This window comes from Lipotes vexillifer, unplaced genomic scaffold (assembly GCF_000442215.2).
Source record: "Lipotes vexillifer unplaced genomic scaffold, Lipotes_vexillifer_v1.1 scaffold311, whole genome shotgun sequence".
Lineage (NCBI taxonomy): Eukaryota > Metazoa > Chordata > Mammalia > Artiodactyla > Lipotidae > Lipotes > Lipotes vexillifer.
Window position 1 is genome coordinate 4,784,225 of NW_006791012.1, and position 12,519 is coordinate 4,796,743.

Sequence of the window (12,519 nt, forward strand, 5' to 3'; positions counted from 1 at the left end):
TTGTGATTAATACAGTTCAAGCATACCCTGGAATAATTATTTAATAGGGTAAAGGTAATGCTGTAGTTTTTTAAACACCTTGAGGTGTAAGAGACAGGAGAAGTTTGGTCAAATAATTATAGTCATTGAGGCCCTTATTAATATACAAATGAACATGTAGTACTTAAAGTTCTAAAGACGTTAATCAAATTTTTTTCTTAAATTTTGCAGTGTGTGATTAATAAAGTTTCACAAATAGAAGACATAGACACAGATGTTGTTTTGAAGTAAGTATAAATATTCAGTTGGGGTTACCAGTCAGGGAAAAGATAACGCATTAGAATAATCTAAGGAGGATTTAGTTCAGGAATTATTTGCTAAGGTGTGGGCAGAGTGTAGGAAAATCACAAGTGATAGTGCAGTACCTTTAAGGGACAAAGAAAGAGAGCAGTTAATGGAATTCAGAAGGAGAAGAAGATATAAGTAGCTGAAAAAAAAAGTCTTTTAGTAGTTGAAGTGATCTTCAGTGGAGGGAGGCAGTCATCCTGAGGTAACCCCTCAGGGATGGAGACGGACTATTAGCACCTTTCCTCCTTTCAGTCTTTTGTAAGGGCTCCTCACTGGCCAAGCCCAGCAGGTCAGCCTCCCAGGGCAGAGAGAGGGTGGAGAGGATACAACGTCATATGGAGGGTGGAAATTGAAGAGGAATAGCAGTGTTAAATTTAAATTATTTAGCTATATAATTAAAACCCAGTTAGCTTTGAGAAGTTTGAGTACATGATTTTGAATTGTCCATGTCTGTAATTTTTTGTTTTCCCCTTGAAATAACTATTCTTATTTTAAGGAGAATAGTGATAAATATTTTATGACTATGAATTTCTTGTTCATATAGGTATCTAAACTTTATTAACTGGTCTAAGATATGAATAGTAATATGGACAACTGTAAAACTTCTCTGGGCCAGACTCATAGAATGAGGATTGTGGAGTTTTAATTTCCACACTATTACCTAGTGAAAGCTCAGTTTCAGAATTCAGAAGCAATCCTAATAATGCAGGGATCACTAGTAGTTGGAAAAATTAAGTTACTGGACCTTTGCTAAAAGCCCTATATACATGGAGAGTCAGTTATTTTTAATACTTTTCTTCCCTAGGGAATTTTCTCAACTTAGAGAACATCCTATATCTCAAGTGTATAGCAGTATCTTTTGAGAATAAAGTCCTAGGTGTAGCCACGTTAATTAAAAATTTGGAGTAATAAGTCATTGTAGTACTCTAAAATATCTTTATGGAATTCTATTTTTTTATTAATTTTTAATCTTAAAGTTGATTGATGTCAGTTATAAAAATATTGGCTGTACTATTATGTATTGTAATATTTAGTATATATATAATATATATGTAGCTAATATAATATTGGCTAATACTTACATAGCACTGTGCATTGTTCTGAGTACTTCGTATTAACTCAGTTTATATTCACAGCTACCATATAAGGTAGGTTCTACCCATTTAAAATGAGAAAATTAGATCATGGAGGAGTTAAGTCATTTGTCCAGAGTCACACAACTAGTAAGTGGCAGGGCTGGAACTTGAACCAAGGCATTATGGCTTAAGAGCCCATGCTCTTAGCCACCGTGCCACATGATCCTTCATATGTGGAAGAGTACTTTTTAGTTTGTAGTTAGAAAAGTGGTTATTAAGTTTATTAGGGGAGATGTTATGTTTCTGTTTTTTTTTTAACATTTTTATTGGAGTATAATTGCCTTATACTCCGCTTTATAACAAAGTAAATCAGTCATACGTATACATATATCCCCATATCTCTTCCCTCTTGCATCTCCCTCCCTCCCACCCTCCCTCTCCCACCCTTCTAGCTGGTCACAAAGCACCTAGCTGATCTCCCTGTGCTATGCGACTGCTTCCCACTATCTATCTATTTTACATTTAGTAGTGTATATATGTCCATATATACACTACCACTCTCTCACTTTGTCTCATCTTACCCTTCCCCCTCCCTGTGTCCTCAAGTCCATTCTCTAGTAGGTCTGTGTCTTTATTCCCATCTTGCCCCTCGGTTCTTCATGACCATTTTTTTTTTTTGATTCCATATATATGTGTTAGCATACGGTATTTGTTTTTCTCTTTCTGACTTACTTCACTCTGTATGACAGACTGTAGGTCCATCCACCTCACTACAAATAACTCAATTTCGTTTCTTTTTATGGCTGAGTAATATTCCATTGTATATATGTGCCACATCTTCTTTATCCGTTCATCTGTCTATGGACACTTAGGTTGCTTCCGTGTCCTGGCTATTGTAAATAGAGCTGCAGTGAACATTGTGGTACGTGACTCTTTTTGAATTACGGCTTTCTCAGGGTATATGCCCAATAGTGGGATTGCTGGGTTGTATGGTAGTTCTATTTGTAGTTTTTTAAGAAACCTCCATACTGTTCTCCATAGTGGCTGTATCAATTTACATTCCTACCAACAGTGCAAGAGAGTTCCCTTTTCTCCACACCCTCTCCAGCATTTATTGCTTCTACAGTTTTTGATGATGGCCATTCTGACTGGTGTGAGATGATATCACATTGTAGTTTTGATTTGCATTTCTCTAATGATTAATGATGTTGAGCATTCTTTCATGTGTTTGTTGGCAATCTGTATATCTTCTTTGGAGAAATGTCTGTTTAGGTCTTCTGCCATTTTTGGATTGGGTTGTTTGTTTTATTGATATTGAGCTGCATGAGCTGCTTGTAAATTTTGGAGATTAATCCTTTGTCAGTTGCTTCATTTGCAAATATTTTCTCCCATTCTGAGGGCTGTCTTTTAGTCTTGTTTATGGTTTCCTTTGCTGTGCAAAAGCTTTTAAGTTTCATTAGGTCCCATTTGTTTATTTTTGTTTTTATTTCCATTTCTCTAGGAGGTGGGTCAGAAAGGATCTTGCTGTGATTTATGTCGTAGAGTGTTCTTCCTACATTTTCCTCTAAGAGTTTGATAGTGTCTGGCCTTACATTTAGGTCTTTAATCCATTTTGAGTTTATTTTTGTGTATGGTGTTACAGAGTGTTCTAATTTCATTCTTTTACATGTAGCTGTCCAGTTTTCCCAGCACTACTTATTGAAGAGGCTCATTTATTAAGGGAGATGTTATGTTTCTATTTTTATTCCAGAATATACATGATAAGATTCATAAGTCAGTGTACTTGACTAGTCTTGGAGATGTTTAAACAAGGAGAAGTTGCTTAGTAATTGACATCTTCATCTCAATTTTACAATTTTAGCTAGGTATCTAGATTAAATTGCGTTTTATTATTCTTTTGTTGCTAGTATTTACTATAGTTTCCTCCAATTTGTATATAACACCATATGGCCTGAAGACAGTCATTATTTTTGTTTGAATTTTTTTTTCTAGGCTTGCAGATCAGATGAGAATGTTGAATTTTCTTCAGTGGTTTGATCTGCTAAAGGATATTTTCTCTAAGTTTACAGTTTTCCTACAGAGAGTTAAGGTAAGCTTATGTGTTTATCAGTTTGTCCAGAATATCCCTAAAGTTAAGTCATCTTTCTAGATATGAAAATTAGAATAAAACAAAATTTCTTTGTTTCTATAATTTTTCTAAAGGGTTTTAAATTAGATTTGAAGTGCTTCAGAGTATTTTGGTACCTTTTTATAATTTTGGATGATATGTTTTATTTTAAAATATGATGCTTACTTGGCATTAAATATTATACAGTAATATTTCCTTTTGTGATTTTGTGATGCTTGAATCTCTGTAGATTACCTAGAATTACAATATTGTGAAACATTCAAAAATCTATCCCAAACCACTTAATTTTTCTAGGAATTTAATGTTGATATAATGGTGTTTTTTAACATATGGTTCATATTTAAATTACTCTACTAATGTTCTTTATTGCAGGTTTTTTTTTCATTTTTCAATCTGGAATCCATTCATGTATCATGCATTGCACTTAATTACTTTGTCCCTTTGGTCAAACAACTTAATTTTTATCCAGTCTTTATAAGGAAAAGAACACATGCCACACAGCATTTTTCAGAAGAAAAAATGTCACAGACTCTAATACATGTTGGTTGGGATTACCAACGTGTCATAACTGTGTTTTAATAAGACAGTCATTAGGAATTACTGAGTATAACAGGCTGTTTGTGAAATGTGATATTCTTTGAATTATCAGGTGTCAATATTGTATTTATGTCCTAGTTAACATCCCTGGCATCTCCTGAGTTTCATGTTAAAAATGATCTGGGGGACTTTGGTACTTAATCTGTGATATGACTTCCTTATTGACATTGACATGCTCTAAGTCACATACATAAGCTTTCCAGTCAGAGTGGGAAAAGTTTTATAAAATGTGATTCACTATACTTAATTCAGACTCCTACCAAAATGTTGATCCTATCCATTGATACTGATAGATAGCAAACCTTTATCTGTGGATTGCACAGTAACGAGGCCTTGTTTTCACTTTTTCTTATATTCCTACCATGACCTTATCACACACAGGTCTGGATGTATAGAACTCCTATATTGCATAGTTAGAACTGGCCAACTTTTTGCCAGTTATTTTTAGGTAGCTATCTTACTTTTAGGTTTTATATCAGTTAAACTAAGCCACATTATTATTTGATGTATGTACAATATGCGAACAGTGATTTGTCCTAATTGTAGCATCTTATTTTCACATTTAGGCCACTTAAACTAATACTGTTGTAAAACATCTTTGAAGATGATGTTTATTCTTTAAATATAGTGCTTTTTTCTTTGAAAAAGTTTGTGGTTCCTTGAGGGCATGATTTTGCTGAAAAATAATGTTAATTATAGCTGTTCATTTTTAATGAAGAATTTTTAAATAACTACAAATTGGAAAGAACCATGATGTCTAACAATAGAGGAATGGTAAAATAAGTTATGCCTGGTATGTTCACTATCATGGAATGTCATGCAGGCAAGGATTTTTAATGATTGAAGAAGATGCATGCATTATAACATTAAAAAGCAAGACAGAGACCTACTTAAACATATAGTCTGCTCTTAGCTGTGTTAGAAAGATTCTTTTACCTCTTCATCTCCATAGACCAAAGAGACAGCTTGTCTTTTTAGTGGTTATCTTTAGGTGGTAGTATTATGTATAATTTAAATTTGTGATTCATTCTTTTCTGTTTTTCCTAAGTTTTCTACAAAAAGAGGTATTACTTTTTTTTAATTGAACTATAGTTGATTTACAATGTTGTGTTAGTTTCTGGTATACAGCAAAGTGATTCAGTTATACATATACATATTCTTTTTCATATTCTTTTCCATTATAGTTTATTACAGGATATTGAATATGGTTCCCTGTACTATACAGTAGGACTGCTGTTTATTTTATATATAGTAGTTTGTATTTGCTAACCCCCAAATCCTAATTTATCCCCCCCCTCCCTGCCACACCACCACCACCCCCTCAGCTCTGTCCCCTTTGGTTACCATAAGTTTGTTTTCTATGTCTGTGAGTCTATTTCTGTTTTGTAAATAAGTTCATTTGTATCAGTTTTTTTAGATTCTACATATAAGTGATATCATGTGCTATGTGGTATTTGTCTTTCTCTTTCTGGCTTACTTCACTTAGTATGATAATCTCTAGGTCCATCCATGTTGCTGCAAATGACATTATTTCATTCTTTCTTACGCTGAGTAATATTCCATTGTATATATGTACCACATCTTCTTTATCCATTCATCTGTCGATGGACGTTTAGGTTGCTTCCATGTCTTGGCTATTGTAAATAGTACTGCTATGAACATTGGGTTGCATGTATCTCTTCGAATTAGAGTTTTCTCTGGATATATGCCCAGGAGTGAGACTGCTGGATTATATGGTAACTCTATTTTTAGTTTTTTAAGGAACTTCCATACTGTTCTCCATAGTGGCTGCACCAATTTACATTCCCACCAACAGTGTAGGAGGGTACCTTTTTCTCCACACTCTCTCCAGCATTTACTATTTGTAGACTTTTTGATGATGGCCGCCCTTACTGATGTAAAGTGATACCTCATTGTGGTTTTGGTTTGTATTTCTCTAATAATTAGTGATATTGAGCATCTTTTCTGGTGCCTGTTGGCCATCTGTATGTCTTCTTTGGAGAAATGTCTGTTTAGATCTTCTGCCTGTTTTTTAATTGGGTTGTTTGGGTTTTTTTTTTTTTTTTTTTTTGATTTTTTCCTGTGTGAGCTGTTTGTATATTATGGAAATTAATCCCTTGTCAGTTGCATCATTTGCAAATATTTTCTCCCAGTCCATAGGTTGTTGTTTCATTTTGTTTATGGTTTCCTTTGCTGTGCAAAAACTTTTAAGTTTAATTAGGTCCCATTTGTTTATTTTTGTTTTTATTTCCATTACTTAGGAGACAGGTCCCCCAAAATATTGCTGTGATTTACAACATGTCAAAGACTGTTCTGACTATGTTTTCTTCTAGGAGTTTTACAGTATCTGGTCCTACATTTAGTTCTTTAATCCATTTTGAGGTTTTTTTTTAATATGGTGTTAGGGAGTGTTCTCGTTTCATTCTTTTACATGTAGCTATCCAGTTTCTCCAGCACCACTTGTTGAAGAGATTGTCTTTACTCCATTGTATATTCTTGCTGTATTTTGCCCTTTGTTGTAGATTAATTGACCATGAGTGCATGGGTTTATTTCTGGGCATTAATTGTATTTTGTATTTTTATTAGAATTCTTGTTTATATCCCATAATGTAAGATGATTTGTATAGCTAAAAAAGAAAATAATCCTTAAATGCAAGCTTACATTCTTTTTTAAGAAATTTTTAACTCTTAAGTTTTCAGTTTGTTATGTGGACAAATAATTCTGGACTATCATTTTAAAGACTTATCAATATGGTTACCAGATTATTTCATTCATTATTCTCAAGACTGGAAAAATTTATTTTAGCGGTTCTGGTCTTTGAACATGAACTTGACTGTAAACTGCTGCAATATGAAAATTCAGAGAATAAATCGCGTACCTACTGTTGAATCTACTATATATTGTAAAATCTTCTGGCATCCTTAAGCAAGAATGGCTCTGGTCTTGAAAAAAATAATCAGCAAACCTTTAAAACTGTAGGTATGGTGAAAACAGTGAAGAAGAACCCTTAAGAGAACACCTGATACACTGTATATGGAAAGTTTATTGTATTAGCTAAGATGTTGTCAGTTAAAAGGGACAAAGTATTCAAATGAAACTAATTTAAACAATAAAAGAAATACATTGGCTTGGGGAACTTAAAATAGTCCAAAACGAGGATAGGCTTCATATGACGTGGTCATGGTTTTCTCGCTTAGTTTCTCTGTTTTAATTCACTTCTACCTCCTCTTTGTTGGCTTCACCTTCAAAGTAACCAACCTAATTATAGCAAAATGGCTATGTATAACAGTTTTAGGTCTTCTACATTTGTATACTCTACTTCCTAAAACAAGACTTTTTCTTCTTCAATCATCAAGAGTCCTTGGTTTTAATCCACTGGGCTGATTTAGGTTACTGTGGTCAGGACAGTGCTGTGCACTGCTTGCTTTGGGTCTGGATTTTCTTCTCACTTCTGAACTAATCCTGTGGCAAGGGGGTTGGGAGTATACTGTGTGGGATACGCAGGACTAACACCTGAAGCCGGAAGGTGGACTCAGTTTTGCATAGCTGTATTCCTATGGGAGAGGTATAGAATAGTTGTTGGGGAGAGAAAGATCATGTCCAAAGACCATGACCATTTTTTATTAAAAAAATTTTTAAGAAAGAAAATCATCAAGAGAGAAGAGATAAGGAAGAAGAAAGGCAAAATGAAGATGGGGGAGAAAGCACATCAAGATTTAGACGAGACAGTAGTGAGGATTAAAAGCAGCAATGGAGGAGTGTAGCAAGGAGCAAGTTTGTGACAATAGAGAAGTTACTGATTAATGGAGAAAGAAAATATGCAGTATCCACAGACACTCGAAGGCTCAGAATCTCTCTCATATACTCTGGAATATTGTATAATTTAGAGTGCATTTAGTTCCAAATAACAGGAAACAGAGTGTTTTAAACAATTAAGGGGGTTTATTAGTTCATATAACTGAAAAATATCCATAGATAGGTCAGCCTTTAGGTGCTTGATAGAGAGGTTGATGATGTTATCAAGCCTTGGTTTTGTTTCTCTGTGTTTCTCTCAGTCTGTCTTCTGTGTATCTTCTTTAGCTTTAAGCTCAGGTGGTTCCGTTAGTTGATTGGACTAGCTTAGACTCTTATCCTATCTTTGGAGACTTAAAGTTGGAGTCTGCTTGCCTAGAACCATGTAGATCCTAAAAAAGAAATCAAGAGTTTTAAGAAAGGGGCAACAAATTATAAGAACGCAACCATGAATGTTAAAGTAGGAATGCAGCCCCTGTTTCTTAGTAGTCCATGAAGACATTGACTTACATAAATTTACTCTTAATTCATCTAGCTTTCAGTATTTATTAAGTACCTCCTATGTGCCCAGTACTTACTATTCTAGGCAGTAGGATATAATATCTCATGGAGCTAACATTGTAGTGGAAAGAGACCTAGAATTAAAAAAATAAAAAGGTAGTGGTAACTGTTATTTAAAAAAAAACTGGTTAATGGGATAGGGTTGCTGGAAAGAGTCATAGGAGGCTTCTTTTTTTGTTGTTTTTGATTCAGTTTTATTTATTTAATTTTATTTTTTTGCCGTGCGGCATGAGGGATCTTAGTTCCCCTACCAGGGATCGAACCCGTGCCCCCTGCATTGGGAGCACGGAGTCTTAACCACTGGACCACGCTTCTTGAGGAAGTGACAGTTGTGCAGGAACCTGAGTGATGAGAAAGAAACATGTATGCAAACATCAAGGTGAAGAACATTCCGGGCAGAGGAAACAACAAAGGCACTGAGATGGGAACAGTGGAATTTAGAAGAATAGGAAGAGAACCAGAATGTCTGGAGAGCAGTGAATGAGTGAGAAAAAAGTGTAAGATGAGGAGAGAGAGATGGATTTAAGGGTAGGTTTATGGAATTAAGGAATACGGATTGTTTTATCCTTTTAAGAAAGCGCAGCAGGACTTCCCTGGTGGTGCAGTGGTTAAGAATCCGCCTGCCAATGTAGGGGACATGGGTTTGATCCCTGGTCCGGGAAGATCCCACATGTCGCGGAGCAACTAACCCCGTGCTCCACTACTGAGCCTGTGCTCTAGAGCCTGCGAGCCACAACTACTGAAGCCCATGCGCCTAGAGCCCGTGCTCCTCAACAAGAGAAGCCACTGCAACGAGAAGCCCGTGCACCGCCACAAATAGTAGCCCCCGCTCGCCGCAACTAGAGAAGGCCTGTGCACAGCAATGAATACCCAATGCAGCCAAATAAATTAATTAATTAAAAAAAAAAAACCCAGTGAATATTTGTTGCATAGATTGATTGGATACTGGTTGCTCTGTTCCAAACCCCCCCCTTTAAAAAAAATAGAAAAGAAAACACATCAGTCAATGAATATGATCGTCTGACAGGCAAGTTATGTTTAGTGTAACCTATTTAAGAAGTTAGAGAAATATGCAGTATATTTTAGGGAGATTTCCATTTACAAAATTAATTTGTAAATGGAGCCCTATGTCTGAGCTTTAGGGAACCCATCTCTTTTGAGCAATTCTTTTTCACAATTCACCTTTACTGTATAATAAAAGAAATTCTGATATGCATGACCTTGACTCATTTGTAAGATGTTCAAAAGTACATACACAGAGTTCACTTTTGGAACCTTTAGGTACAAAATATTTTAAATCCTTTAAAAATGTATCCTGTTTTCTTGTAGGCAACGTTAAATATCATTCACAGTGTTGTTCTCTCAGTTCTTGACAAAAACCAAAGGACTAGAGAATTGGTGGAGATTTCGCAGCAGAAGAATGCTGCAAAAGACAATTCAGTGGACACAGAGGTGGCTTATTTAATCCATGAAGGCATGTTTATAAGCGATGCATTCAGTGAGAGTGAATTAACACCTATAGCAATTGACACTACCTCTCAAAGAAATGCATCTCCAAATAGTGAGCCCTGCAGCAGTGATTCGGTATCCGAACCAGAATGTACTACTGATTCTTCATCCAGCAAAGAGCAGACATCATCATCTGTTACTCCAGGAGCTGTGGAGATTATGTGAGTATGGTGACTGCTGCCAAGTTAACAAGATTTTGAGTCATTAATGGTTCCAATAATATTAATTGGTTATTCAGTTTATTGGGAAACCGTGTACACTTTGGTCTTTTGGAATTTAGTTTAACAAAAATAAATTAATTTTCTGAAACATGTATCTTATTGAAAATGTATGCAAGGTAAGGAGGTGAGCATTGGAAGTAATTGAGAATTGTAGAATTTTAAGGCTGGGAAGGAACGATTTAATTAAATGCCCTCAATTTGGAGAGTTTAGATGACTTATTTAAAGTCATTAGTGGCAGAACCTGTCCTGGAACTCAGGTTAGTATTTCCTTGGTTATGTTTCTTTCTTTTACTGTGTCACCTTGGTATTTTGTATATAGTGAAAATCTGTTTGATTTACAATTTTCAGTTTTTCAGACATGAATTTCCAAGTGGGTCACACTATCTTTTTAAATATTACTTTTTTAAACTTATTTTGAAATAATTTCAAATTTACAGAAAAGTTGTCAGCATTGTACAAAAAACTCTCATATATCCTTCACCTTGCTTCCCCAGTTAATGGTTTACTACATTGCCCTCTTTCTCCCTTCCTCTCTCTTTCTCGCTCTTTTCGTCTCTCCTTTCTTTATCTCTCATGTTAAAATTTTTTCTCAATCATTTGACAATAGGTTTCAGACTTTATGTTCCAAATACTTCAGTGTATATTTCCTAAATACAGTAACACTGTCTTAAATAACTACACTATACCAATTAAAATCAAGAAAACATTGCTGCATTATTACCATCTAATGCACAAACCCCATTCAAAGTTCACCAGTTGTCCCAATAATGTTCTGAATAGGAAGAACAAAAATAAAACAGCCAATAAAATCTTTCTGGTCCAAGAACATTGTTTGTATTTTGTTATTATTAAGAATAATAAGAACTCAGTACTTTTGTTCATTTTGATGTAAGTCGGCTTATAGCCCAGGAGCTTATAAAGGTTGCAGTTATAGTGTAAAGTCAGCTATAATACCTCCCCCTCCGCACCATAAATCAATCAATCAAACCCTGAACTACATATTAATAAAATTTTTTCTTCTCTGTTCTGGCTTATATTTTCACATTTATTAGTTAGGGTTCAGTCTAAAACTGCTGTTAAAAGAGATGTAAAAACATCTGTAGCTTAAACAATGTAGAATTTTGTTTCTCTCCTGTAACAATTCAGAGGTAGGAGGTCCAGAGCTGAGAAGGTAGCTCTACCAGCTCATTGTGTAGCTTCCCTCTGTGTCTTAGGAGGTTTTATCATCTCATTTCAATCTGTAGCAGCAGGAAGGAGAGGACAAAGGCTGGTACTCTCCTTACTTTTTGTTTTGTTTTAACCTTTTAATTGGAATGTGATGCACATATAGGGAAATGGACCAGTTATAAGTGTTCAGCTCCATTTATTATAACAAAATGAACACCCTGGTGTAATCACCAAGGTTAAGAGATAGAACATTACCAGCTCTCTAGAAGCCCCCCCTTGCCACTATGCTTTCACTTTCCCCCCCCAAAAACATTAAAACTATTGGTTTTTCCAGGTTTTAAACTTTATATAAATAGAACCATAAATGGAATCATGTTCTTTAGTCTTTAATTTCTTTCATTCCACATTATATTTGTGATATTTTTCTAAGTAGTTTCATGCAGCAGTAGTTTATTTGTGCATAAATATTCCGCTTCTGACTACACCACAATGTATTTATCATTCTGTTGTTGATGAAATTTGGATTATTTTCAGTTTGATTGTTGTGAACATTCTTGTAGATGTCTTCAGTGTACATGACATAAGTATTTCTGTTGAATATATACCTAGGAATGAATAAGTATTGTGAATAGTCAATTTAACTAATGCCAAACAATTTCCCAAAGGATTGTACTCCTTTACAATCCTATCAGCTGTGTGGAAGCATTCCTATCACTCCACATCTTTATTTACTCTTGGTATTGTCAGTCTTTTACATTTTAGACATTTTGGTGGATATGTCACAGGTATAGTAGTTTAAATTTTTATTTCCCTGATGATTGATAAGAGGGCACTTTTCATATATTTATTGGCTGTTTGGATATCCTCTTCTGTGAAGGCCCTATTCAGATCCTTTGCCCACTTCTCTATTGGTTTGCCTTTTATTTCTTACTGATTTATGGGAGTTCTTTATGTAGTCCCAACACAGCCCTTTGTCAGTTGTCCATACTGCAGATATCTTCTCCCACTCTGTGGGTTGACTTTTCACTCTCTTATTGGGGTCTTTGGTGAACAAAATTCTTAATTTTAATATCTTATGATTCAGTCTTTCCTTTTATGGTTTGTGCTTTTGTGTGTGTCCTATTTAAGAAATCTTTCCC

At 35.0% G+C, this 12,519-nt stretch overlaps 1 protein-coding gene across 2 annotated transcripts in view; it reads left to right on the forward strand.

The window, feature by feature from the left end:
• Positions 1 to 12,519, forward strand: part of VPS54 (VPS54 subunit of GARP complex) — a 74,498-nt gene that overhangs the window by 30,519 nt on the left and 31,460 nt on the right. For both annotated transcript variants that reach the window (XM_007464116.1, XM_007464117.1), the window contains exons 9-11: positions 211 to 266; positions 3,396 to 3,492; positions 9,812 to 10,152. In XM_007464116.1, the coding sequence (XP_007464178.1) occupies positions 211 to 266; positions 3,396 to 3,492; positions 9,812 to 10,152 (494 nt within the window). The remainder of the gene's footprint in view (positions 1 to 210; positions 267 to 3,395; positions 3,493 to 9,811; positions 10,153 to 12,519) is intronic.